At 37.7% G+C, this 27,967-nt stretch overlaps 4 protein-coding genes across 12 annotated transcripts; 3 read left to right on the forward strand and 1 right to left on the reverse strand.

Moving 5' to 3' along the window:
* Positions 1-327: 327 nt before the first annotated feature.
* LOC144474681 (uncharacterized) lies at positions 328-3,910 on the forward strand. 3 transcript variants are annotated; one of them, XM_078189813.1, is made up of 7 exons: positions 328-650; positions 1,511-1,799; positions 2,070-2,688; positions 2,856-2,912; positions 2,980-3,107; positions 3,191-3,387; positions 3,465-3,910. In XM_078189813.1, exons 2-7 carry the CDS (start codon positions 1,557-1,559, stop codon positions 3,544-3,546), a joined length of 1,326 nt encoding a protein of 441 aa, XP_078045939.1. In that variant the 5' UTR covers positions 328-650; positions 1,511-1,556; the 3' UTR covers positions 3,547-3,910. The 3 variants fall into 3 exon arrangements, with proteins under 3 accessions (XP_078045939.1, XP_078045938.1, XP_078045940.1); XM_078189812.1 differs by lacking the exon at positions 328-650 and having other exon boundaries at positions 1,197-1,799; XM_078189814.1 differs by lacking the exon at positions 328-650 and having other exon boundaries at positions 1,197-1,799; positions 2,070-2,634.
* Positions 3,911-4,053: 143 nt separating this feature from the next.
* LOC144474683 (uncharacterized) lies at positions 4,054-27,142 on the reverse strand. Of its 3 annotated transcripts, none has more exons than XM_078189818.1 (9): positions 10,416-10,571; positions 9,962-10,068; positions 9,680-9,823; positions 9,380-9,607; positions 9,070-9,261; positions 8,811-8,982; positions 8,613-8,727; positions 8,416-8,457; positions 4,054-4,479 (listed from the first exon to the last, which is right to left on the reverse strand). In XM_078189818.1, the coding sequence occupies exons 2-9, from the start codon at positions 10,054-10,056 to the stop codon at positions 4,475-4,477; spliced, it is 993 nt and encodes a 330-aa protein (XP_078045944.1). In that variant the 5' UTR covers positions 10,057-10,068; positions 10,416-10,571; the 3' UTR covers positions 4,054-4,474. The 3 variants fall into 3 exon arrangements, with proteins under 3 accessions (XP_078045944.1, XP_078045943.1, XP_078045942.1); XM_078189817.1 differs by lacking the exons at positions 4,054-4,479; positions 10,416-10,571 and adding exons at positions 6,749-7,797; positions 26,931-27,142; XM_078189816.1 differs by lacking the exon at positions 4,054-4,479 and adding an exon at positions 6,749-7,797.
* Polo (Serine/threonine-protein kinase polo) lies at positions 11,007-14,841 on the forward strand. Of its 2 annotated transcripts, XR_013494768.1 has the most exons (8): positions 11,007-11,254; positions 11,559-11,783; positions 11,859-12,076; positions 12,149-12,444; positions 12,525-12,818; positions 12,948-13,348; positions 13,467-13,720; positions 13,830-14,841. XR_013494768.1 is itself a non-coding variant. In XM_078189810.1 (7 exons), the coding sequence occupies exons 1-7, from the start codon at positions 11,162-11,164 to the stop codon at positions 13,662-13,664; spliced, it is 1,725 nt and encodes a 574-aa protein (XP_078045936.1). In that variant the 5' UTR covers positions 11,007-11,161; the 3' UTR covers positions 13,665-14,841. The 2 variants fall into 2 exon arrangements, 1 of the variants encoding a protein (XP_078045936.1); XM_078189810.1 differs by having other exon boundaries at positions 13,467-14,841.
* LOC144474671 (putative multidrug resistance-associated protein lethal(2)03659) lies at positions 15,704-26,096 on the forward strand. 4 transcript variants are annotated; one of them, XM_078189789.1, is made up of 15 exons: positions 15,704-15,882; positions 19,575-20,044; positions 20,360-20,470; positions 20,577-20,711; positions 20,793-20,997; positions 21,262-21,484; positions 21,576-22,747; positions 22,821-23,102; positions 23,199-23,428; positions 23,498-23,997; positions 24,068-24,298; positions 24,370-24,704; positions 24,776-25,021; positions 25,094-25,396; positions 25,584-26,096. In XM_078189789.1, the coding sequence occupies exons 2-15, from the start codon at positions 19,971-19,973 to the stop codon at positions 25,719-25,721; spliced, it is 4,185 nt and encodes a 1,394-aa protein (XP_078045915.1). In that variant the 5' UTR covers positions 15,704-15,882; positions 19,575-19,970; the 3' UTR covers positions 25,722-26,096. The 4 variants fall into 4 exon arrangements, with proteins under 4 accessions (XP_078045915.1, XP_078045917.1, XP_078045916.1 ...); XM_078189791.1 differs by lacking the exon at positions 15,704-15,882 and adding an exon at positions 15,996-17,209 and having other exon boundaries at positions 19,552-20,044; XM_078189790.1 differs by lacking the exon at positions 15,704-15,882 and adding an exon at positions 15,996-17,209.
* Positions 27,143-27,967: the final 825 nt, after the last annotated feature.

Here is a 27,967-nt window from a genome sequence, read left to right on the forward strand (position 1 = left end):
TGTATTAGATTTCACGATTCATTTCAGTAAATCTCTTGGATTCTTCTAGCGTGCATTGCGACATGGTTCCTTATCTTACAGATTTAGTTTTCCTTCGTAGCCACCCTCTCAAATAAAACATGTATTTCGCTTAGATAAGCAGATGATATTTCGGAAGAACTTGCGACTCGTTTTCGCATGCTGCACAAATCGTTGCATCGTAGAGTTTCAAAGTTTATGTAATTAGTTCTGATAAAAGGTAATATAATTTATCGAGTTAAAGAATTTATAATAAAATAAGATCGAATAAACGGAGGGGCGAACGAACTGCTATCAACTATTGTTTTCGTTGTCTTCTGAGTGAAAGGCTGTTAACATAGTTTCTTGCCAACCGTATGTTGGCAGCGCTCGTACCGAGGAGCCGCCAAACCCAGCCAAACCGGTCGAGTGGACGGACTCGTCGTAAAGCTTGGAGACGCCTGATTGTGTACTGTCTGAGTAAACAAAAGATGGTCACGAACGGTTACAATCGGACTCGTAGAATGTGAGTCTCGGTCTCGGTGGCCACGCTGCCAATAGTCAGGAAGACGAGGTAGCCTCGTAGATCGATTATCCTCACCTGTTGCTCCGTCGAAGGTGCTTCCTGTGGAGAACCGAGACATGTTACCCAGGTAAGCGAGATCCCTTACCAAAACTAACAACTATCTCAGTATCTTCGGAGAAACAGGTTAAACGCGTCTCACATAACTGTAACATTGAAAATTTATCAAATATCTATGCACGCCTACTTTTTCTCTCGTTCTATGAAATATATCGAATCGTTTATTTGTCACAAAAAGATGATTAGAAAATAATTTTTGAATAACGGATTTTAGTTTGTGCCAACTTCAACTTTTTCAATCGAAACGCTACTGTACAGGAAGTTTACACTTTCATTCATAAATATACACAAGTCCCTGATTTAAGATTAAAAATTGATCAACTGTATCGATAATTATACTCGATTCTATCGATATTTCTAACAACAAAGAAAGATAACAACGACCAGATTTAGCGTGCTCAATCAAAGATAAGCCAAATATGATTGCGAATTATCCGAATAGAACGCGCGATATAGCGTTATACTTTCTCGCTTATCGCTGTGACACATTTGTACATGCGCCACTAATGTAGCACCAGTCAGCAAACTTGCGAAGTGTATGACGAATAGAGTCTTTATATGTACATTCTTGTTTACAACTGCATGCAGTAGATCTCAGAGTCTTCGATCAAGTGGACGGAGTATGTACCCTGTTCCGTTATCCCTTCGTCTCGTTGTAGACCGTTCGTGCACGTGGATCTGAACCGTTCGAAAAACAATCGATCGACTGTTTTAACAACCATCGATAAAATTTTTCTAACGAACAATCGTCGTTGACTTACCGTGCGAAACGTGGAGTTTTCAGCGATGAAAACGTTAACGAAATATCTGTGAAAATATCCTAGCGAATGTTAGAATATGTTGCAGAACATTTATATGTGATTATTGTAGAAACTAGTCTGTGCTATTGACCGGCACGCATAGTCGGTACGTCCGGATGGTCGCGGCAATTAAAATGGAACGAGTCCGGGATAATATTGATGATCAGCAGCCAGGTGATCCCGCGAAAAGTTCAACGAATTTTATCGAATTGAACGTCGACATGAATGTGACCGTGTCGAACATGAAGAAATCAAAAATGTTCCAAAGATCCCGCGGAATTATTCTCTTCCTATTGGCGATCGTGTTCGCCGTTATCCTCTCGCATCTGAGGAGGGAAGTTCGCGCCTTACAAATACAGGTAACGGACATTCTTTTTAATGAATTAGCTTATGTTTCGTTTAAATTTATATTTATCCGAATCGCAAATTTGAAAGTTAATAAAGTAAATTATTTTTTGCTTTATTAAATGTTTGCGTACGGGAAACGGTCTATTCGTGAAACTTAAATGGCATTCGGATGACTATACACCGGGGAATTATCGATACAAAGAAATTCCATTGCAAACCTTAAAGAGAATCGCAAACCGTAAAGAGAAGATAAAACGCTGACTGGAAACTTATATTTTTAGATGCAGTCGGTGAACGTGAACTTGCTCGTATTGATGTCCAAATATGACCGACTGAACAGAAGTTTGAACCGAGCATGGTTTCATAGGTCGGACAGATTTCTCGAACATAGGAGCATGCACGAGATGAAACAGCTCCTCGAGGGCGCTTCGTCGATCGCCGAAGCTATCGAGATACTTGACGGTATTCATAATGAAACAAAGGAAACCCCGTACGCTTATAATGTGCATAGTAAATATTTAAATCCCGTCAGACCTTCAGAGAACAAACGCCCGTCGCACGTCAATTTTCATAACAGGAAGAATTATCAAAGTAAAGAAACGAGCTCGAACTCGTTGGCAACGCCGGAGGACAACAAGAAACCGCAGAACATCGAGGAAAAGAATTTACGTATCGAAAGGGCGATATTAACGATGGACAAGGGAAACTCGTCGGGAGAACGAATAGATTCAAACTCCGGCAAGACTGTCGTTTGCGACAACGATACTGATAATGACTACGTCAATGACGATTTAGAATTAAGAAGAGAACCTCGAGCCGGAAGGTCTCGAAGAGACGAGGGAAGAGGTAAAAAACGGGGAAAGAACAAAAGGCGGCCCAAACGTAGTCGCAGGCGATTGGGTATCTAGTATTATTTAGTTAGCATGTATTTTTCTATTACACGTCCTCCACTTCTAGCAACTAAACCCTCTATAACAATTATTTGTAGATCATCCAAGTAGATATTCTTATTGTTACAGAGAGTAAATTGACATCTTTCAAATACTGATTCTCTTTATGTTATTCAGGTCCATTAGTAGCAACATTTGTCGGTGCAATTCCTGAGCAACATGTTACAGATACCGGTACGTGTTCATAACATGAAATTTTTCTATCAATAAAATCACCTATTAATTGAATTGTTTATCTTAGTTTATATCGGACCGTGGGTGAAAAGCACCAAAAATAATACTCGATATAGTCTAAATAAATTTCACTTAGTCGAGGATAAGAAGTCTATAGAAGTTACCGCGACTGGTCTGTACATGATCTCTGCTCAGGTATGTATATGTATATTTCAAAATGATCGTATGCAGTGCTACTTGAAACTTAAATAATTAATTGTACCAACGGATATTTACAGATATTTTATTTCGGCGAGCCAACTAATTACTCATATTGGATACTTTTGAGTTCAGAAGGTGAATCCAAAACTCAGAAACTAGTAAAGTGCTCAACAGCGTCTTCCGCGTCGGCTACAGAAGTTTCATGTTACACCAGTGTGATTACATTATTACAAAGAGGTGACAGAGTTCACATACAGCAACAAGAGAAAAATCGGTAAGAATAGAATTGGTTTATATTCTTTTTAAGCTTATTTTACTTACACGTTTCCTATGGAATTATCATTTTTTTAGATTAATAAATATGCGGGAAGGACATAGTTACATACAACTCGTACTGTTGTCTAATAACGTCCACAGAAATCGTCAGCGATAGAATCACGCACAGTACAAATATTTTTGAACTACATTGTGCCATGAGTAACTGCTAGGAGATGATTCTTGAATGTGATTCCACGTTCGTTTTGCGCCCTTTTGCGGAACGCGATAACCACGTTGCATTTGTTTTAATTGTAAGCTTAATTTTAATTTAATTATAATTATTAATTTTATAATAATTATAATTGTAACCCATACAAACGTCTCATGAATGACAATCCGATTCATAGAATTTCAATACGCGTACACATGTGTCGACCATTATTTTTTTTTTTTTTATTTACTTCTTTGTACTACATATTTGACGGTTGAATATAAACTGTATAATGAAGTTGAAGGTGCATAATAGAATACGAACACAAAGTATAAAAAGGAACAATGTTGAATTGTAAATAAATTAGGCGGATGAAATTTGCAATGACATTATATCTTTGTACGTTTAGCGGTTTGCCTTGAGCAGAATCAATTACCGATGTGATGTTAAGTTTTAAGAAGAGTCAGTAAGATTAATGCATGTTATTGCGTTTTTATATTATTCATTTTTGTACATTTTTATATTGTTTATAACAATCACGTGTACTGTTCAGGTCATCGTAAAATATAATTAACCAAAATAAAACGAGGAAATTTTATAATGTATTCTTTATGAACTTTAAAATTTGAATACCTGTACACAAGTTTGCAGAAATTCTACGTTTATTTCTCTTATCATAGATCGCAGTTTGATAGTAAGCTTTTGCATCCCGCAGAAATACTTTCTTAAATGCAAAGTACAACATCTGAGTACCTTTTTGGTAATACGTTCCGTGCGAGAGTGAGAGGAGCACTCGAATCCTCTTGAAAAACAAAGTAGATGCCAGTCATGTGGCAGATGTTGCTCGGCTCAAACAATGGTAGTGCCACCGTGTACGACAATACAGATGTTATCAACCTAAAGAAATTAATAATACGAAGTTAGAAAGAAGACAGTAGATAACAGAAGTAATTTAAACTTATAAATATCCAATATACCTATTGTCTAATATTCGCTTACAAACAATACTTAAATCACACATTATTATTTTTGTTATTCTTATTCTTAAATTTCTCTTCGTTGATATATATTCAGTATGTTCCTTCCCTGCTTATCTTATTATTTTAGCAGCAAGTCCAGGTTTCGTGAAATAACAGTTTATTTCGAAAAAAAATTTCAAATAGTATTTCTTGCAATTATTGCCTCATTGTTACTATTGCGGTATACAATACTGCAGGTATCGCATGTATAAAGCGGTTCAAATGTTTCAATGGAATGGCGTGGTTTGAATTAATTGATAAAAAGAAAGCAATCTGTTTTCCTACACCTATTTATATGTACTCGACAATTATTGCAAAGTACATCGAATCGTAAAAAATCACAATCATTCGTATTCCTGTTGAATGTTGTATTAGTATGACCCTGTCTACGCATATAAATGACTCCACTTTACACTCGATAGATGCAGGTTTATGTAGCATTTATCTTTGCTAACATTTGCTTCATAATAAGTCGATAGGTTTGTTTTATTAAGAAACGGATATATTTATATTTACTCACCTGAGCTTGGGTTGAGGTTTATTCGGGCATTTGTATATATATATATTTTTTGTTTAATATATTATAAATATAATACATGTTAGCATAGATTTAGTTTAATAACTCTCTTGCGTGTTTTCCCTTGTTTATTAAGAGACTGTTCGCTTTTCTGTCTTAAATGTGTGCTTTCTGTTTCAATACATACATATGTATTCATACGACGTACAGCTATGCATATGCAAGAAACTTTACTGAATTTGTGTACACCGGTAACTTGTAAGAGAATAGATTCACTGATAAGTATTATTTATATAGAAAAAGAATCGTGACAATACGCTTTCAATAAAAAAACTGGGTGCATCATAAGAAACGATCAAATACTGTTTAGTACTGATCAACTTGTTAGGAAATTAAATAAATATATAACTTCTAATTAATGAAAGTACTATATATAATAGTCTAAAAGAAGAAATAACATTTTCTAGATTTCATTTAAATGTGTGCGGTACCTGTGCCATTGGTCAATAATAACTTTATCATATCAGTCGTCATTATATTTGTATACTCTATTGTATGATTATCAGATTCGGTATCTCCTTGCTGGTAATGGAGGGAAGGTATTCTCTCTCTTTCTTTCTTTGTGTTCCCTACGTATCTCAGGTTGTTGCTACGCCTGTGAAATAAACTTAATTTTCGTCAAATTTTTTTTTATACACCTAGAATTTTTCACCAACAGACGATTAAAATCGACAAACATCGCTCTCTGACTAAAACATATTTCTCAAACAAGCTGTATACGTACAACAAACAAAAAATTACTTGGTTTTTGCGTGTTTGTTAAGTCTTCGTTTGAACGTTACAAAAAAAGATCCATTTTGAGAAAGATCGTGTCTTAATAAAGAGGCTCATACCTACATTTCGCTCATATAAGCATATGTTCTTGTCAAGTTGGGATCATTCTGGTTTCTTATGGCAGTTGCTGGTTTGATCAATTTCATTTGCTAAGTAACAATTAAGTCTGTATGATCTTTCGTGTTGAAGGTGAGGAGAAATAAGAAATATGAAAAAGTATTGAAATTTTTTTTGTTTTTTTTTTTCTTTATGATTCTTTGTTTCAATGTTTGTTTTCATTTCAATCGTTAAACTATTTTACTTACAATACTAAATCAATTTACTATTACTATGCTGATGACATCATGCGACAATGAGACTTTCAGTACACTTCGATTCATTTGATAGTTATCGATATAATAAGTGGAAATAGCTTGCCCTACGCAAATGGTTCTGCTGTACCTTAATGTACACAATTGGCTGGGACAAATTATTTTGATCTATTCATGCACATTATGCTGTCTTTGGACAATTACTCTGCATATACTTTTTTTTTTCAATTTAAGACATACGATTTACTCCGATCATCTTCTACATTATTTTATGATTGTCTCTGCCAGTGTGACATTTCTACTAATACGTGTATCACCCTATATTGAAATACTCTTCGAACCATCCTAAAACATGTAATTCGATTTTCATGATACCGACAAACATATATACCACTTGTCTTGTCACTTCTAAGCAGAGTATTACGCTCAGTTCACACCAAAATTGCTCCTCCATTATTTAAAAAAAACACGAAATGAAAACAATCGCAACAATAAGACTGGTTTATTGTATCGTTATATTGTTAATTTGCAGAAAATGTTGTCAAAAAATTGGTAATCGCTCTAATAAACGCACAAGTTACGAACGGTGTTATATGACCCGATATACATGTTAGAATTCCTTGATTCATACGTTAATATGTAAACGAAATACACCACGAAATACAATTACTTTCTCTCTCTCATTTTTTTTCTTCTTTGTTTTATACAGAACATATGATAGTATTCGTTTCGATAGAATTCATAGCGGTAATTGAGCTGTGTTCACAATGATCAATTGTTTAACGACTTTACAAATAGTGTAAACATCTTTTGTACCTTACTGTTACAATGCAGACAATTATATGTGTACGTAGTGTATGGATATTGGTGTATGCATGTATAATATATAAATATACATATATATAAATGCATATATACGCATATATATATACATACATATATATACATACATACATTTGTATTTATATATACATGTTTATATATGTACTCAATTTAATATTAAATATTTTACAATCGTGGATTATCTCGACTGTACACCAAACTAAACTTAATCCTAAACGAAGTTCTTTTAGTCAAACATGACAAAGTAGATGCTATGTTGCTAGTCAAGTATAAAACGCTCTTGTCATTTATACTTTTAATCATAATCATAAATGATCATTTACGCTCCTATGCGCAATATTTAAATTAATTTTTTTTTCTCCATAAGCGCGCGATAAACATAGAAAACATAAAAAAACCTGATCATTGCGGATTATGCTCCCTTCTGTTTTCCTTTATGGTTAAAACCACTGTATGTTCAATTGTTTAAATGTAAAATACTTGTACACATACTTCACGACAAATAACATTTGTCCAACTTTTCACGCGCCAGGAATGATATCTATGTATCTATATATATATATTTTTATATATTTTTCTTTTCGTTAAATTTGGAAAAAAGTCTGGATATCTAACGTATAAAATTAAATAGTTGAATGTGTAATTTAATAACGTCGCTGAGACTGGGCGTTTTGGTAACCAGCACTGCCACCTGCGAACAACCATAGAGCTCCTCCGTTCAATCATTTTGTAATTATAACTTTGTTATTTGATTCTGTATGAAATTCTATATACTTATATACACACATTAATTGTCACAGAAAAATTGATCAATTACACGTACATCGTTTCCCTCTGTTTCGGAATGTACTATTAATTTCTGTTTTCATTAATACGATTATTCGTCATGCAATTCAAATACTGTGTTCTCTGTATTTTTTTTTAGATTTAATAGGTACTAGTACGTCTTCGAATTAATTGAATTTGTTATTAAATAGAATATTTGCGCCCTTGATCGTAGGGAAACATTGTTTCTACATACATGTTTTTTGCAGTATCGAAAAATATATTAAAAATAAACCTGTACTAATACTGTAATTCTTGCATTCAACATTAAAACTTCTGTCTTTTGCATTTTGCTTCTTTTGCTTTTGAGAATGAAAAATTCTCATTTAAATTTAGTTCTTAGTTTCTCAGTTACTTTCGTTTTGTTATACTAAGAACTGTTTTCCCTAACGCTTATTTGTAAACGAGCCTGAACTTCTTACTCGTAATATAAAATTGCCTCTCAAAATTTAATAATGTCTGTTGGAATGTGAGCTGTACTTACCATAATCCTGTTTGCCGTATACACCATCCTGATTCGAGTAATCTGTAAGTATAACGAACAGGTTATTATTGATTTATTAGTAGCATAGTAAGATGGAGTAATAAACACTATTAGAGTTGCAATCTATTAATTTTACCGTTTCGAAATTTTATTCGATGAAAATCAAAACCATATAGTACTACAGCTCTATTACTAACCTGATGGTGGTGCTTTGCCATAGCTGTAGGGATCACCAGTACTGAAAGCTCCTGTTGCAGGAACGGTAGGTGCTCCGCCATACCTATTATCGGCTGCGGTTGATGGTGGATAGCCCTAGGCACAGGTAGAAATATATGAAGTCATATCGATATTCAAACCGACTGAAATGATGTGCAACATTGATTAAAATGACTCACTGCAGTTTGGCCATAATCTGGAGGTTGTTGATAACTTTCGTATCCTTGGTAAGAAGATTGAGTATAGTTTTGTGACCCGTAACCTCCGCCGTATCCTACTGCTTGCTGTTGTTGCGGCTGTTGCTGACCACTGCCGTATGCATTACTAGTGCCTCCTCCATATCCCCCTTGACTATGATATAATTCTTTCATTTTTCACGAATACGATTTTGTTTCGGCATTAAGTTTTCAGAATAAGCATTGGAAGGAATATAGCTACCTGGGCGGCTGAGTTGCGTAACCATTTGCAGGTTGAGAAGATGGTTGATCGAACCTTGGTCTCTTAGATGGTCCACTGGAACCTGGTGGACCTCCTCCACGTTTTGATGGACCGCCACGCCCACTGCCCCCTCTGCTTCCACGATCCCCAAAGCCTCCTCTACCTCCTGGACCACCCCTACCAGATCCTCCCCTATAATTTACAATACAATGAAGAAATCGAAGTCACAATGAAGAACTGTAGGGGAGAAGGCATTCATATACATGAATACAAAAGGGAGTATGGAGATAAATAATTGAAAGATAGTTACCAGTCATACCTGGAGCCTCCTCGACTGCCTCTGTCCATCCCTCCTCGACCACGGAAATTACTACTACCTCTACGGCTATCTCCTCTTGAGAAATCACCTCTCCCTCTGCCACGGAATCCAGTACTTCCTCCACCTCTGCTACCACCTCGTGGGGGACCTCCCATTCCTGGGGGGCCTGGTGGTCCACTGCCTCCAGGTCCGCTGGACATTCCTGGTTCCGGGGGACCTCTATGCATTCAAAGTAAATTATAGAAATAGAAGAATATACAATGATAACGTAATTTTCTGGGTATACTGTACCCAGGAGGAAAATGTCCGCCGTGTCCACCCCTTCCAGGAGGACCTCCTCTGCCCCTCATTCCAAGCGGTCCACCTCTCATGCCACCTCCAGGACCGCTGCCACGACTGCCTCGCATCATACCGCCACCTCTTGGTGGTCCACCCCTTAAATATTCATAAATGATAAGTTATAATTTACCACTATCTTCCTATATTAGCTTTCATTTAAAGATGGCACACTTATTCAGGGGATTAGTTCTATGTTTGTAAAAATCGTTATTAATATTATTATTGATAATTTACCTTCCTCTGTCTCCGAAACCTCCACGTCCTCTCATGGGACCTCCTGGACCACCGCGACCACGGAAGCCGCCTCTACTGGCTGAAGCACCCTCCATTTATTTGTATGTCTAAAATTTTAAACGAACAAATTGCAACGAAAACATTGTAAATTACAAGTTCGTATCAACAATTCAATTTCTTGTTTTAAGCGACCGAACAAAAAAAGATAATCACGAGAACGAGACAAAATTCAATATTTCATGTAAACGAGAAGACCGAGTACACCGATTTTGTGAAGAGGTTACAATTTACTCCATTTCTGATTCACTCTATAGACGCCATCCGATACTACCATCAAGCCGAAAATGTTTTTCCTTTTTCCTTCCTGTTTTTCGTAATAAATCGGTTACCTTGATCGCAATGCAGAGAGATATCACTAATCGGATGAAATTTTCTTGAATCAAAGAGTACTTACGATTCACTGGACAACAAATAATTCTTTCATAAATGAGGAACGCGCCAACTTTAGACAAGCCAACAAGGAAAATGGACGCCGGTTCCCGGAAAAAGAAGCATCGACCATTGCCACTCGAATTACATGCTACACCGACATTACCGGATATCCTTCCATTAAGGCCTGTTTTCACCGTACGTCGCCAATACGTATTTCCATTATGTATACACACGGTAGGTAATTTAGCAAATGAGATAAGCATGCGCTTACGAACAGTATCTTATGTTTATTAATATAAAAAATAAATTTCTTTATGTTTTGTGTATTGACGAAAAATTTATCTTATAAAGTGAATTTTAAAATAATGTATTAATAATTTTAAATTGGCGCCTATATAACCTAGTTTCAAGGCGGACACGCAACGTGGAATACAGTCGAGACCACTAGGAATTTTATTCTAGTTGCAAAACTTTACAAACCTATTGGACGTAGGGCTCAGGCGTCATAGGGAATATATGTCTACATGTTGGCTAACTTTGCGCGGGCAATTGCACGATTGGTTGCGAAGTTGGGATTTAAATATTGAAATCCGTTGCCTGTCTTCCGCGAGACAAAAACTGTAGTTGGCATTTCAGAAGATTTTCAACGGTGAAATTCGTGTGATACACAATTACTGGACGTTCCGTCCTGAGACCAAGACTGAAACATTAAGTTTGACTGCTCGCACGCTGTCCAAATAATAGAGACGAACAACAATCTTCATCAAAATGTCGAAAGACGAGAAGGAATGTGTTATTCCGGACGTTATATACGACGTACACTCGGGAAAAAATTATATAAAATGTCGATTTTTTGGAAAGGTAAGCGAGTACATTCCTTGGCTCTTTTTTTCATTTCATTTGATTTGCAATCTATTCTGACAAAACAGCTTGCTTATCTGATTATGCTTAGAAACTGGAGTCCATGTTGATGTAATAGTTATGAATTGCACAGAAATTGTACTAAAACATGACACAGAGAAAAAAAAAACGTAATTTTTATTATGCTCATACGAAGTGTATTGTCTTCTTGGCAATGCATCATGATGCATGCGCATCGATGGTATCACCATACATTTCAATCCTGCCAATGTGCTCGTGTACAGCTTGTATAATAATATTTTAGGGTGGCTTTGCAAAATGTTATGAGATCAGGGAAACAAAGTCACACCGTGTGTACGCTGGAAAAATTGTCCCGAAGGCACAAATCACTAAAGGTAATCACAGAGAAAAAATGACACAAGAAATCTCGATTCATCAGACTTTAAACCATAAAAATGTTGTTGGTTTTTACGGATTTTTTGACGATGCCCAGAATATATATATAATTTTAGAACTATGTCGGAAAAGGGTAAATTATTTTCATATTCTTATAACATAGTAGTGTGTACGCTTATATTCTTAAGATTAACATTTTATTTTTCAGTCGATGATGGAGTTGCATAAGCGTAGGAAAGCATTAACGGAATGCGAAACTCGATATTATATAAAACAAATTTTAGATGGTGTTAATTACTTGCACCAAAATAAAATAATTCACAGAGATCTGAAGTTAGGTAATTTATTTTTGAGTGACGACCTGCAAGTTAAAATTGGTGATTTTGGATTGGCCACTAGGTTGGAGCATGAAGGAGAACGAAAAAAGTAATGCTTGTACATGATCGTTATCTGTGATTGTTGAATAAAAGTAATTATAACTATCCGTTTCTTTTACAGGACGGTTTGTGGTACTCCAAATTATATAGCACCAGAAATTTTGACTAAGTCTGGTCATTCCTATGAAGTTGATATATGGAGCATTGGATGCATCATGTATACGTTACTTGTGGGAAAACCACCATTCGAGACATCCAGTTTAAGAGAAACTTATGCTAGAATTAAGCAAGTTCAGTATAAAATTCCTTCGCATATCAATGCCACTGCCATGACTATGATAACCAATATGCTGCAAGGAAATCCATCCAAACGTCCTTCTATAGGCAAACTAATGAAAGATCAATTCTTAACGTCCGGTAAATACGTGGTTCTATCATGATATTGAGATATTATCACTAGAAGGAACCAGTGTTGATACCTTGAACATATTTTCCAGGTTTCATGCCAATGAGTCTACCGCTATCGTGTCTGACGATGGCACCTCGCTTAGATATGTTAGAAATGCACAATCAACGCAAACCGTTATCTGAAATGAGCGTTAACATAGTCGAAGGACAAGACTTTGTATTCAGAGTACCAAATAGTCCTGGACGTAAGACGAAACCGACGGACTCGATGAACGAAGTTCAAAAATTAAATCATGACATTAAGAACATGCTTCAAACGTTACGAGAGCAGCTGGCTGCAGTATTGAAAGCTAATCCAAGCAGAGAAGCAACGTTATCAGAAGGTACTGCAAAAAATTGATTCTCACATAACATGTTTATTGAAACGTGTACGAACAAGCATTCCTGTTATATTTCTTTCATATAAATATCTGGAAAGTTTATATTAACATAATCTAATTGAAATTGTTTAGATGAAATGACTGATCCCGCCGCACAGCCTGTGATATGGATAAGTAAGTGGGTTGACTATTCAGACAAGTATGGTTTCGGCTATCAACTCTCTGATGACGGCGTTGGTGTTATGTACAATGACGGTACCCGCTTAATTATGCTGGCTAACTGTTTTAATATCCACTACATAAATCGCGAAGGAAACGAGCTGTATTACACTGTCCGTGATTATCATCCGGATTTAGAAAAGAAGATGAAATTGATGAATTTCTTTTTGAAATACATGAAAGAACATCTAATGAAAGCTGGAAGTTCGGTTGCCGTGAAGCCAAGCGATGCCATGTCCAGGATACCATACATGCATCAATGGTTCAGAACACAGAGCGCTGTAGTTATGCAACTTACTAATGGAACTGTGCAAGTAAGCAAAACCGAAATTGTGCTATCAACATTACAAAATTGAAAGCCTTCCGTTTTTTAAATCATCTATCTAATTTTCTTTTTCATATTATTTAATAATGTTGTTGTTGTACTCGTAGATAAACTTCCTGGACCACTCGAAAATCATTATGTGTCCGCTAATGGCAGCAGTGACATACATAGACACAGAGAAGAATTTTAGGACGTATAGATTCCAAACCATACAAGAGAATGGATGCTGTGCGGGTTTGGCAAAAAACTTGGCGTACGCTCACGAAAAACTTGTGCTGATGCTATCGAATCCCCAAACTCGATAAAATTATTGTCGAGAATCATTTGGGTATAGGCGCTATTGACACAGTATCTCGTAGAAGTATTGAACTATTTTTTCTCTTCTTTTTTTGTAATAAAAATGATATCTGCACACTCGGCAACTTACGAATTCATTTAAGTAATTATTTTATTTCTATTTTATTTTGTAGATTCTTATAGAAGTTTTTATTAGATATTTTTATTGTAACAACAAAGCAAAAAGATCAACGAATCATGCAATTAACATAACAAATACATGAAAATGGAGGCTCTTCAACGATTAATAGAGAAGAAGGGCCTGTATTGTATTGTTTTGTTTTTTTTTAATTTTAGAACAGCTGACGATTAAATTGTGGTTGTAATCTATTGTGTAGACACGTACTTTGACATAACATTGCGGATAAACAGACGTTAAATCTAAGTGCTTCATTCATGATGCGCACATTACTCCGCACAAATGCCTTGAACTCGGTTGTAAAAGAGTAAAAGTTCATGGTGTCATTGTGCCCCGACAGAGTAGTGCAATTTGAACATTTCTCTATTTATATCGACATAAAATAAGCGGCCTAAACTTTATGAATTTCATAGTCTCTTTTGACCAAAGTTTCAGGTTTGCTAATGTGTATAATATATGTATACGTATGTGCCAATCGTGAAATGCTTGAACTTTCGAAAACTGAAAGTATTTTTAAGCCTCGGAAAGGTTTGAAGAACTTTGAAAGTATTAATGGTAGAAACGATTTGAGATAGACAATATTTATAAGAAGACCTGGGGTTCATGCTTTTAAAAAAATTGATTTAGGAAATTATGATTAAGGATCTAAATAAATGTATATACATATAAGCATCCTTTAGTATTGTACTTGAATATTCCATAAACATTTAATGTATTGAAACGATTGTAATAATAGTATTATTTTTGTAATTAACCTATCATACTGTTTTGATGAGGAAGTAAACTGTTTTCATACGTAACATGTCGTTTTGTTGTTGTTCAAAAAATGTAATATATATATATATCTTCAGAGTGTTCATATTATTTGGAAACTTGTACTATGAGAAAAGCATCGCGTAGTGACAGATTATAAAAAATATAATTGTGACCATTACGGGTCTGCTCAAGGTCATTGTAACAAAAATATTTTTCAACATCATTCATAGCTTTCGCGATGTTTATACTCAGCCAGACAAAATGAACACAATGTACTATCCGTTTGTAACATTCTTTAAAATTTCCAAAATTTGTCCAAATTCACGCAAATTTATATATTATAATTTCTTTATTCTGTCCTCAAGTTATTGTAAAAATAAGGAAAGACGGTATTTGCATAACGTGTATGTTTAAGTCGGACGAAATCGGTCGTCTGTAATACATGAACGCTCATGTAATCTGTTATCCTTGGATAGTCCTATATAATTGGGACATCGACCGGGCACTTGACGCCTTTAAGATATCTGCTCATGTTGTATAAACGATGCAAATGCAAGTTAACAAACAAGTCTCAGTTTCTTGTCATTTCCAGCATGCTATTAAAAAAAATATAGATAAAATTTGCATGTAATATTGTAAAATATATTTTATTGCTTGTAGAATCTGTGTAAAATGGAGCTAGAATTAAAGTACGACGCGTGGCCGTACTCTCGTATGTCATACTATGTCGGCCCAAGTCCGAAATCCCAATTACATCGGACTACTCGACATGTCGAAATATTGGAGCCAAGTGTTCATGTGTTGTGGTCGCCAAACCGAGCCTGGCCGAGTTCGATAACTCGTACACACTTCTGACATGTATCTAACAATAAAGGAAAATCTACGAATGTGTTCCTTAATGGATCGAATGCAATTTGTTTTGTTTAAATAAGTTAATCTTATGTAGAATAATGCAACGATTGAAGAGGAACTAAGCGCGAAAAGTGAGCTTCGGCTATGGCTGTGATGTCATCGACTTCGACGAAGGAAGAACGAATTGGTGTAGCGTACGCGATGGTTGGTGCGTTACAACGCGAAGAGCGAAGCAGAGGAAAAGTGAGATCTAGTCAGTCAGTATAGCGGCTGGTAGCGGCTAGCGGCACAGGTTTTGTGTTGAGTGCGCGCGCGTCGGTTGGAATTCGTTCCAAGATTCTTCCGCGCTGAGAAAGTTTATTTCTCTCGTTTCAGTATGTGACACGTATATTCTAGCAAAGCCGAATTACAAACCGTATACCCGTGTACTGACAAAATCAGTGAGTATAAGTTGTCCCGCTATAAAACTGCTCGAGCTGGCTGTTCGTCACCGACGACGAGTCACTTTCGAATCACAACGCGAAACGACCAAAATTATCTAAGTAAACGTTTGATGGATGATGTCGAGCCACTGTAATAGCTAGTTTGAGAAAATCTCAATCAGCCGGCTTGAAATATATTCAATTTCTAGACTCTGAAATGTCTAGTTTTAATACCTCTTTATCTGAGCATACATAACTGCACCACAATCGAACATCAAATCTATAATTTGCGCGAAAGTTGTTTCGTTACACTTTATTTGTACATACAAATCAGTTGGCCAAGGTCCGCGCTGTTTTCGTACGTAAATTCATACGCACAATTCCGTTACTGTTCGCTCAAAAGAAGCTACACGTATATGTCATTTAATTAGCAATCAACCACGTGCTGTATTGTTTTCAACCACGTGTTTCTGTTCAACTGTTCCTCCCGTTGGTCACTTTGTAAAAATATTCGCAAGTTTTCAAGCGCGATCAGATATCACGTATTTATTGTTATGATAAATTAATGTCCCTTAATCTTAATTAAATAAAATCTTAATCGAATATTCGATTGACCGCGACTTTTTTGTCGATTTTGTTGGTCGAATCAAGCGAAATATACATGTAAATATTTTGGAAAGGCTCGGCTGAGTTCTAGCTCGGATCCAGTCCAATTACAAGCGCCGAGAGTGTATCGCGTTGAACCGTTACGAATCATGTGTCGTTAGCAATTGACCCTTTCGCAGCATCTGTCTCGATAACAATTTTGCGTGGCATTGTTCCGATAGAACTCCATTGGACGCGTCGAGTCACACAACTAAAAGACTACACCCGCAACGATTAAACAGAATGATTCCGATTAATAATCGAACTGGCATGTATTTTTAGACGACGTTTAGTTGGTCCGTTGGATTCACGTCGCCGACTCGCGAGCAGTGTTGCCAGTATAAACCCCCTTGCTCTTCCCCGTCACGCCGACATGTGCCCGCCGGGTGATCCTTCGTTTCCCCACTTTTCCTACTGCGGCCAGCTTGGCCGAACTACCGAGTGGTCCTAGTCCTTTTTGTACTACGCGACGCGGCTTTCCAAGTGCGTTTCGTTACGTGGATAAATTGGTTGTGTACGGTAGTGTACGAGCACCCGTTGCAGTTCCCGGCGGGAAGGGCAAGGCGTCGAAAATCGATGGATTGCCGTTCCGTGGCATTCCTCGCCGCGAATCTTCAACGTTATAATGCGAGAAAGATAGCCGGTGCTGCGCGTCAGCTTTGTTCTGCTGCCCCTTCGCGGCGATCGCTGAATGTTTCAGGTTAACTTTTTGTTGCGTAACGCATCTCAATTGTTTTTAAAGGACACCGCGATTCTTTATGGACGTCGACACGGTGCTCGCTCGATTTCCTCGATCGGTCTCGCACTCAAATTATAGGACCTTCTTAGAATCCGGCTGGAATTAATTTGTTTGGAACATCAATGGTCGCATGAGTCTTTTCCTAGAAAATATTTCGTAACGTTAACAGATATTATATAAATAATAACGTGTCTAATAAGCGGCTTTGATTACCATTTTTTAGCATGTATAATTTATTTATTATTTGGTCGTTTATCGGGAATGGGATAGCAAAATGTACACGTGCCGAACGTTTTGAGGACGAACAGTGTGCGATTGCCGAAACATTTGGCGACCAGATTAGAAGCGCACGAGAGCAATTTCGGAGTCGATCAATAAAAACACGCGGCGCGTCTGCACAAGATTTCGAATCATAACGCATGAGAAAAGTTTATGGGTTTACTGTTAACAGATTTCACTCGGCTGTGTCGCGGTTGATAGTTTATTTGACCTCCGTTAGAATTTGTTTTACGACAACTCTTGCATACGTATTCGAACATTATCGAACCATGGACCGAAGCTTGACTTTATCGATAGGGTTAGCAGTGCAGATACCATCTTATATTTTGCTTAGCAAATACGTGTATACACCATTGCGGGATGAGTCGTATATCAAATTGAAAGTTATTCATCATGAACTTGACACACGAAATTGCGCCACTTATTATAAAATATGCTCGAATTGAAACTGAACTGAGTTGAAATAAACGAAAGTTTGCACAACCGATAAGAGGCAATAAACGTCAGACTGCGTGACGTTGAGTTATTAGGGGAATAATACCTAATTCTGAGCACAGAGTCGCGCCTAACGAAAGCATGAAGCAGATTATTATCGTTGCACCATACTGTTTCTTTTTTCTATGCGAAGCGCGGAAGGTTTTATTTCCGTACGCCTACTTACCGATGCACGATACAACAGAACCGAAGCTGAGTCCAGATTAATAGTAAAGCTAGACGCCCGTATTGGACCATTATTAATTTGACCGGCACGCTGGTCACAGTATTAATTTAAGGTATTTGTGTGATTGACCCAATGAATGTAAGAACGGAGATTATATAACTCGTAATGATGCACATACGCCCCATGGAAAATTTATAGGAATTCGTCTCGTATAGTCGCGACGACAGTAGCTCCATCGACTTGGTAACTGTACAAACGAGGAGCAGATAATGAATTAGTATGCAATACGTATGCATCTGTATCGGTCTCTATAATACGAATCATGGTAATTAATATGGTAATAATTAACCAACCAGGATTCGTTTTTTTCGCAACAGTTAGCCGTGCCGAGACTTCTTTGTCTCCTTTTGTCGTGACTAGAATGAATGCTGACAATAGGAAGCATATACTGTTTCTGCTGAATCACGAACCTCGCGATGATTACTGGCACCATTTCATCTTCGTCATTGACTCTTACACATAGCTGATACGCGATAACTAAAAATAATACGACAATTATTTAACTGCAGATGTACGTACGCGCATTTCCGTGCAATATTCAAACGACGAGATAGCGACTTTCTTGAATTTATTCACGTCTCTGTCGCTCCTTGTTGTTTGAAGATATCGAATACAGTTACCGTTTAAACTTTTCTCAGCAAACGATAAATAAATATAGACATTGCATTTATAAGTCGAGAAGTCGCGAAATAGTAAGCAGAAGTGAAGAAGTAATATGCCGAGAAGTGTCTCACCAAAGGAAGATGTTCTCCCAGATATAATGAATTATAAACGTGTCGATGCGATTTCAAGGAATCGATCTGGCTCGTTCAAATTTTCGTCGAACTACACCGTGACATTAGTAACATATCGATCGATTTTACTGTATACCGGCAATCAAATTTTTTACGATAGTCCACCAGCATTTTTGTTTCCGTAAAAATCCACGAGAGTGAGTCACTGTTTGGTCGAATCTTAAAAAGATCTGACTTGATCAACATTGCTGTAGGAACAATGAATACTAATAATAGGAGCAACAAATATTACTATCAGCCGCTCATATACATATATGTATTCGTTTGACAACGGCAAGCTATATTGAAACTGTCCCGTTATCCTATTCAAACGATGGTCAGCAACGGTCTTAAACGAGGATCACGCTGATCAATTAAGATTTAAGCTAATGCTTGCGAGCACGGAACGTAACGTTGCGTATGTTAGACGCGTGCACACAACCCTCCCGATCTTGTTTGAGTAATGACAAAGCAGCGCGTAAGGAGATAAAGAAGAGAAACCCAATTACACATTTCGAAACACGATACAGAATCTGCTGGTCCTTAAATACAGGTGCTTGATCGATACGCATCTTATTCATGGAAGAGAAGAAGAAGGATCTACTGGCGTGTCAGGAAATCGGAGCTGCTTGTTGAAACAATATTAGCTACGACTGGCTGGCAAACAGAGTTTTCGTGACATCGGTCTCAAGATTGTCGCTTTATCTCAGAGCCTAGTGTAAATGTTCCAGTGATAGGCCAATTAGCCGGTAATTAATCGTAAAAGAGACTGTAAACGTAGCTTCCGTTTTATACTGCTGCCGACGCTGTTCCTGGTTTCATGAGTGCGCGGAATTCGGAATCCCGTCTTAAGCTGTACTTTCATCTGCCATTCAGTGATATACGTATAAGTGTATCATTCAATTCGACAATTGTTCGAGAGGTGAGTTAATGAGGTGCTCACAGGAAGATGGACTCGAGCAGCGTGAAATCGAATCCGAACCCACGAGAAAAGGCGAACCCGATCTCCGTGTTACTATGGTGGTAAGTTCTTGTGTACGCTATTTCATATGATAAGCCGGATTAGGTAACAATACACTTATTGTATACTATAATTATTGTCGAAAGAACTGGAAACTGTAATGCCAATCTAATCGCTTATTTCAAATAGACCAATGAATTTTACCTAACTTAGAGTTTAGATAGCTCGGTGGTTTTAAATACATTACAAATTTACAATTTCGATGACGTTTGCGCGAAATGATTATTCAGAAATGAAATACATAATGCAAGTTGATAACTGCTGAGACCCTGTTAAATAACACCGCGTTATTAATAAATTGATTGTCACGTTAACAGGTGGACGATAGGATTGTTTAAGAAAGGCTACAAGAAAGTTTTGCAGACCGACGATTTGTATGATCCATTGAAGACCGATCGATCGCACGTGGTCGGAGACCGATTAGAGAAGTTCGTATCCATAGTGAACGTCGACGTTCGATTAAACCACGAAGACTGGTTGTTTAAACGAAACAGTAATGCGAACGTCGTCATTAAAAAAAAATTTCATTTTTAGACGATGGAAAATAGAACTGGAAAACGCGAAGAGAAACAAACGCAGACCCAGTTTGCTGAGGGCTATATTTCGTGCTTTCTTGTGGGAGTACAGTCTACTCGGTCTCATGCAGATACTAAACGAATTTGTATTACGGTACACGACTTTTATTGTTTCCTTGTCCAATTTTTCGAAAATATAAATTCCGATTCGTAATAATCCAAATTGGTATGTTAGGTTGGGAACACCGATACTTCTCGGAGGTTTGCTGCGCTACTTCAAGAAGAACACAACTGAAACTTACGAGACTGCGCTTTTGTATGCAGGAGGAATTTGTATCGCTACGGCGATAAACGTGATAACGATTAATCAGGCGATCTTTGGCGCGTTCCACGTTGGTGCGAAAGTTAGGGTTGCGGCGTGCTCCGTTGTTTATCGTAAGGTAATAGAGATGGAGATCAAGTATCAAGGGAGAAGAAAGTGTATATGATCTGCTCAGAGTCAAGGATACTTTATTCCTTGATATACCATAGCTGTGTAGTGTTTCTCATAATAGACAATATTTATTTAAATAGGACATTATGAAAAACTTAATCTTTATTAAGAAGATGTTAGACTATCGATAGACGTCCGCACTATACATTTATAAGACATTTGTAAGACATTTGTAATTATTTATTTACTTCTTATTTGTTTCTGTGAACAGGCACTGCGTCTCAGCAAAACTGCGTTGGGCGAGACGGCTCCAGGAAAGGTGGTAAATTTGGTAGCAAACGATGTGAACAGATTCGATCTTGTCTCAATTTTTATACACCATATGTGGTCCGCGCCGCTCTCCGGATTAATCATAGCGTACTTACTCTACACCGAGGCTGGCTACGCTGGTTTAATTGGCATTGCCGCAGTTTTTATTGTCGTGCCAATTCAATGTGAGTTTTCGGTAATGACTATGCGTATACTTCTATACTGAACGTATTCGTTATGTGCTTTAACACTTACGCATTATATGACGCATTTTAGCCTACACGGGAAAACTATCCTCCAAGTTCAGACTGCAAACGGCTATAAAAACCGACGAGAGAGTGCGACTAATGGACGAGATAATATCAGGCGTTCAAGTAATTAAGATGTACGCCTGGGAAAAACCATTCTGCGCGCTTATTGAAACCGCTCGGAAATTAGAGCTGCAAGTGGTAACAAAGAGCGGGAACATCAGAGGCATCTATATGACTTTCAATTTGTTCACTACGAGAATGGCGCTCTATTGCACTCTGATTAGCATGCTCTTGTTCGGCAACGAATTGACAGCCGACAAGGTGTTCGTTTTCTCCTCTTACTTCAATATACTGGCGCACACCATGTCTGGTATGTTTGTACGCGGTTTCGCTGAGATAGCAGAATGTAGGGTAGCCGTGAGAAGGTTGCAACACTTCTTGATGTATGAGGAGTTCCAAGAGAAAGAGTTCAGCCTGAACAAGTTCGTCAACAGTCTCAACGGTAGCATAAACATGGATTCGCAGCAGGCGTCGAACAAAACATCTAGAAACGATCTGCCGTACATCGACGATGAAATTGAAGGCTACGAGAATCTTGATAAATCGGAAGAAAAAAGGAAGCATAATGGTTTGGTAGTGGTTGCCAGCGATTTGCTGAAAAACACTGCGAGTCTCATGGAAGGCCAGCCAGAAACGAAACGTTCGTCCATGGCGAATGAGGAGACATGCGCAATCAAGATGCACAATGTAAGAGCTAAATGGGAACCCGGTCAATCAGAGAATACTCTGGACGAAGTGAACCTAGATCTTGAGAAAGGGAAACTATACGCGGTAATTGGGATGGTCGGTGCAGGGAAGAGTTCCTTACTTTCTGCCATTCTTGGCGAGATAGAGGTAACAGAAGGTCATGTCAAAATCAATGGAAGTTTGAGCTATGCCGGTCAGGAAGCTTGGGTCTTTGGGTCGTCCGTTAGACAAAACATACTCTTCGGCCAGACCTATGATCGCCATCGTTATCAAAGGGTTGTGAAAGCATGCTCGCTTTTGAGAGACTTCAAGCAATTTCCTCATGGTGATCAAACAGTGGTCGGAGAAAGGGGTAGCTCTTTGTCGGGAGGTCAGAAGGCTAGGATCAATTTGGCCAGGTCGTTGTACAGACAAGCAGATATATATTTGTTGGATGATCCACTGAGCGCTGTGAGTAGTTTATCTTCGCGAGAAGAAGTAGAGTAAATTAATTATATTGCGCTAATCTTCCATCGTATTTCAGGTTGACACGCACGTGAGCAAACACTTGTTTGAGGAATGCATTCAACGATATCTGAAAGGAAAAACCAGAATTTTGGTGACCCATCAGTTGCAGTACGTGAAGAACGTCGATAACATCATACTCATCGAGCAAGGAAAGATCACAGTGTTCAAGAGTTATCAAGATCTATTGGACAAGCGTCCCGAGTACTGTAAATTACTCGCGACAGAGGGCGATACCAATGATGATTCTTCTTTGGAGAAGAGTGGCATGCGAAGACAATTTTCGTCGTCGAGTACCAGAGTCGGTTGCATTTTTATTCTTGTATTATTTATATTGTGAAAACCCTGTTCTCGTGTTCTCGTTTGCAGGACTAAATGTATATTTTTATTTTGTTAGAGCCGAACACCGGAAGCTAGTAGTGGTGGTACCGACGATGAAGAAGAGGACGAGGATGCAGAAAAGTTGAACGACGGTCTCGAAGGGACATCAAAGGGACTAGTTAAGGGACCGATTTTCATCAAATACTTCCAAACAGGGACCAACTTGTGCCTGGCAACGACTGTACTTCTGCTGTATCTGTGTACTCAATTCACTGCCAGTCTCAACGATTATTTTATTCCGATTTTGTAAGTGCTGTCTCTACGCAGCGGTGTTACCGTACCATTCTACTTTACGAATGTCAAATATGTTTGCAGAGTCAATGCAGAAGAATCGCGGCACTATATAATTGAACAAGTTAAACTGAACGCTACTAACGATACAATGATCGCTTCAGCGGATGTATCGGCCGCGTACCCTTACATATACATTTACACAGCTATAGTACTTGGAATATTTACGATCGGGATCACTAGATCTATAACCTTTTACAAAGTATGCATCATGTGCAGTCAAAAACTGCACGACATGGCGTTTAGCGCGTTGATCAGAACTGGTATGCGATTTTTCGACACAAATCCCAGTGGCAGGATCCTCAACAGATTCTCCAAAGACATGGGAGCCATAGATGAATTACTGCCGAAGTCTATACTTGATGCCGGTCAAATATGTATGATGATGGTTGGATCTCTAGTTGTGTCTTGTATGGTCAATGCCCTTTTCCTGATCCCGATAGTATTCTTAGGGTTCGTTTTCTACTGGATACGGAAGGTATTTCTTAAAACTAGCAAGAACATCAAAAGAATGGAGGGAATCAGTGAGTAACGTTAACTAATCTCGTAGCTAGTTTTCTTCGTTGAAATTAGGTTGATATATTTTTTATTTAGCACGATCACCTGTATTCACTCACCTAAATGCCACATTGAATGGACTGACTACCATTAGAGCGTATTGCGCGCAGGAAATATTGAAGAAAGAATTCGACAAGCTACAAGACGTCCATACATCCACTGTTTATATGTACATAGTAACAAGCACTGCCTTTGGATTTTCTTTGGATGTCTTTTGCCTTGTGTTCACTTCGTTGGTTACTTTCAGCTTTCTTTTTTTACAACAATGTAAGACTTATAATTGTATGGAGTTACTGTTATTTTCGTGATATGACTGATAAATTTCCTTCTATTTACAGCGTTCTCCGGAGGCGAAGTGGGCTTAGCCATCACCCAGGTGATGGCAATGACCGGCATGATCCAATGGGGTATGCGACAAAATGCCGAAGTGGCTAATCAGATGATGTCCGTGGAACGCGTACTGGAGTATACACAAGTACCACCAGAACCGAATCTCCGCGATAGAGGAAACTTTGCAAAGAAGACAGAGAAAGCCGTCGCGATTCCAGCCGATGCTCCAAAAAATTGGCCCGCAGAAGGATCGATCAAGTTTAAGCAAATATATTTGCGATACGCGGAAGACGAGGCTCCAGTACTGAAGGGGCTAAACATCGTCATTTCTGGGGGGGAGAAAGTTCGTCTGTTTCTATGTAATCTTAAATGCGGAATAATAAGATTTTATAATAGTTATGTAAATCATTGCAGGTAGGAATTGTTGGTCGAACCGGTGCTGGAAAGTCCTCGTTAATAGCTGCATTGTTCAGACTAGCTAAGATCGACGGAGTTATTGAAATCGATGGCATAGATACCGGTTCTATTTGCCTAGAAGATCTACGGCGTAATATATCAATCATCCCCCAGGATCCTGTCTTATTCTCCGGCACACTAAGACGTAATCTAGATCCCTTCGACGAGTTCTCGGATGCAGAACTGTGGGAAGTACTTGAAGAGGTTAGCCTAAATACAACAATGAATTCATTTCTTTCAAAAATGAATACTTGATTCGTATTTTTTAATTTAAAGGTGGAGCTGAAAGAGGCTGTTGTTATCGCTGGAACTGGATTAGGCAGTCGAGTATTTGACAGAGGAAGTAATTACAGTGTCGGGCAGAGGCAATTAGTTTGTTTGGCAAGAGCGATCTTAAGAAATAACCGAATACTTATGCTAGACGAGGCAACCGCAAACGTTGATCCGCAAACCGATGCTTTGATTCAACACACGATAAGGAGAAAATTTGCCAAGTGCACCGTACTTACTATCGCCCATCGATTGAATACCATTATGGACAGTGATAAAGTCTTAGTAATGGATAAGGGTCATATGGCGGTAAGTAGCTAATTGTTTTTCAACCTATTCTGCGTCTGTATTCAAGATTACTGATCGAGGCGCCGTTACAATTTTCGACGACAATTACGAGAACTACTGATCACAATAGTTATCTTCATCTGCGATAACATATCGCCTCTATCTAATGTTTTTCCGTATGATAAATCATTTTTAATCTCTGTTACAGGAGTACGATCACCCACACATACTGCTTCAGAATAGCCACAGCCAGTTCACTTCTTTGGTAAAAGAAACCGATCGTGCAATGTTCGATCAATTAGTTAAGATTGCAAAACAGTGTTACGTCGCTAAATACGGGAAGTGATGATCGATTGGATATCGGTAGTCGATTACAGATTTTCGTTTTTTGCTTTACCGGTTCGACTTCCGATAATCAATGCAGGCAACGATCGTACGATTATATTTGTACGATTGTAATCAAGTATTACAGTAAGTTCCGAAATCGCGGCAGAAGAGTCGTTTATATTTTTTTCGTTGAACGAACAGATATACATATATATTCATATATACATATATACATACATATACATATATATATATATTCACATACATAGATAAATGTATATATATATTATGTATATATATTATATTGTCCACAGTACTTCCTGTAAATGATAATGGCGCCGTTGAGCGGTGCCCCGCATCTCTTCCAAATAGATACTTATAATTTTCTATGATATACATTTTATGTGATTTACAACACTTGACGATCTTCGAATTATGAATTTTTATGATCGATAAATGATTCAACAAAGTATATATTCTTTATACCGTATAATTATACGAATCGCGCGCAATGTGATTTATTAGTAATTCACGCATAATCTATACATATTATGCGGCGTAAACAATTAACAATACTAGCGGGTATGTCGGATATTAGAAGGCAATCGTTAAAGGATACAGTTGTTAAATAAATAGCTGTAGAAAAGTGAAGGGCGATATTCTTGCGATTCAAGGTCGAAGAATTCCTGTCTCGTGTGCAAATTAACGTTTGCTCTTGTATTCGTTACTTTCACTGACAACCGTCTCACGTTTGCATAAAAAAAAAACAAATCCTAAGTTAATTACCCGTCAGGAGGGCGTAATAGGTAGTCAAATCAAACAGATGAGCAATTAATTTTGGCATTCGGATAAAGAGGACCTCATACGAAAGCTTTCACTTTGTTAAGAAATACTGGAAGCAGGCCAAGTGACTTCATACGAAGAAAACAGTTTATAATGTACAATATACAGATGCCCGTTTAATCAACTCACTTGTAATATGCATATATACAAGAAAGGAACCATTGGTGCCGGTATCGAGTCAATGTTAATTTTAAACATCGCGGGAGATCACAATATCGTATATTTTCTATGAATACGCGGACATGTACAAGAAATATTATTATTGTATAATATATCAAATTCTGTAAATAAAAATTCACTTTTATAGATACTATCGATTTAGTGAGAAAGCAATTTCGTGTGGACGATACCTTTTCACGATACTTCACGATGAAACAATACTCACTGATTTTGACGTCGCTAAAGGTGCCTGAATGTCTTGAAATCTCTCTGGTAACGTTTACGGCGTACCTTCTCGCGATTAGAATAAATAATTTACTGTTTGCTGTACTTTGCTGCAGGCGTGTGCACAAAAACTGATTTAATCTTTGTAAAATTGATGAGAAGTGTTGTACACCGACAATGTCCGAGCGACGATCCTTCTATGTCAAGTCTCGCGATCTGTCGCGATCGAACTAAACAGCACGAAACGAAGGATAGGCCACGACCGCATGCGCGTTGCAGTATTAGGCGCTGTTTGTCTACGATTACGCAGGCGTACTGCTTGCTACCCCGGGTGGTAGATTTGAAACGCGTAGTTTTTTTATTTGCCTGAAAATAATTATTAATCATGTCTAATATACTTATTTCGCTACATGACGTAAGATATACGTATATTTATATATTTAGTTGCACGACGTAAGATGAAAACTCGCATGATTATTCCGTTTAACTTTCTTTCGACTATACGAAGGTAATAGTTAAACCATTAAGTCTAATACTCTAGGTTTAATTTAAGCTTGTAGATTTTTACTATTCAACATTTCAAATTTTCCTGGTTTCGTTTAGGAGTTTGTATAGCGCCATTGATGGTAATAGCAGAACCGTTCACTCTGTTCGATAAATTCGTAACAAAGTGAATTATCTTCTGAAAAGAATTATCCGCAGTCGGTAATTTGTCTACCGGTTTGATCGTTTCATCACCATGGCGCTGTGTGCTGTACGGATCACCAAACGGTGCTATATTTTTTAATTTTCATATTTTCAGATATCAATAGACTGTTTTGCATGTTATCTCAGGATATTTCTTTTAATTCCTAAATTGACAGACTTCGTGCGAATATCTCTACCATTTTCTTTTAATTTTTAGGAGATTTAGAAAAGATAACCGAACAATGCTTTGGTAGAAGGTGCGATAATGGGATCCTGAGAAACTAAGCAGAACTGGCGATAAAAAACAATTGACTATCGCATTGGACCTTTCGACTGACGAGTGTTGAAGGT

This window comes from Augochlora pura, chromosome 9 (assembly GCF_028453695.1).
Source record: "Augochlora pura isolate Apur16 chromosome 9, APUR_v2.2.1, whole genome shotgun sequence".
Lineage (NCBI taxonomy): Eukaryota > Metazoa > Arthropoda > Insecta > Hymenoptera > Halictidae > Augochlora > Augochlora pura.

Bases quoted from the DNA above. Each gene is read 5' to 3' on its own strand.
- LOC144474683 (XM_078189817.1), bottom strand. From the start codon at position 10,056: ATGGAGGGTGCTTCAGCCAGTAGAGGCGGCTTCCGTGGTCGCGGTGGT. The intron at 9,262-9,379 runs GTAACTATCTTT...TGTAAATTATAG, and splicing joins GGAGGCTCCAGGTATGACTG to GGGAGGATCTGGTAGGGGTG. The intron at 7,798-8,415 runs GTAAGTACAGCT...GGTTGTTCGCAG, and splicing joins ATACGGCAAACAGGATTATG to GTGGCAGTGCTGGTTACCAA.
- LOC144474671 (XM_078189789.1), top strand. From the start codon at position 19,971: ATGGACTCGAGCAGCGTGAAATCGAATCCGAACCCACGAGAAAAGGCG. The intron at 21,485-21,575 runs GTGAGTTTTCGG...GACGCATTTTAG, and splicing joins TATTGTCGTGCCAATTCAAT to CCTACACGGGAAAACTATCC. The intron at 22,748-22,820 runs GTGAGTAGTTTA...ATCGTATTTCAG, and splicing joins TGGATGATCCACTGAGCGCT to GTTGACACGCACGTGAGCAA.
- LOC144474681 (XM_078189813.1), top strand. From the start codon at position 1,557: ATGGTCGCGGCAATTAAAATGGAACGAGTCCGGGATAATATTGATGAT. The intron at 2,689-2,855 runs GTATCTAGTATT...TATGTTATTCAG, and splicing joins ACGTAGTCGCAGGCGATTGG to GTCCATTAGTAGCAACATTT. The intron at 2,913-2,979 runs GTACGTGTTCAT...TGTTTATCTTAG, and splicing joins GCAACATGTTACAGATACCG to TTTATATCGGACCGTGGGTG.
- Polo (XM_078189810.1), top strand. From the start codon at position 11,162: ATGTCGAAAGACGAGAAGGAATGTGTTATTCCGGACGTTATATACGAC. The intron at 11,784-11,858 runs GTAAATTATTTT...TTTATTTTTCAG, and splicing joins TAGAACTATGTCGGAAAAGG to TCGATGATGGAGTTGCATAA. The intron at 12,445-12,524 runs GTAAATACGTGG...CATATTTTCCAG, and splicing joins AGATCAATTCTTAACGTCCG to GTTTCATGCCAATGAGTCTA.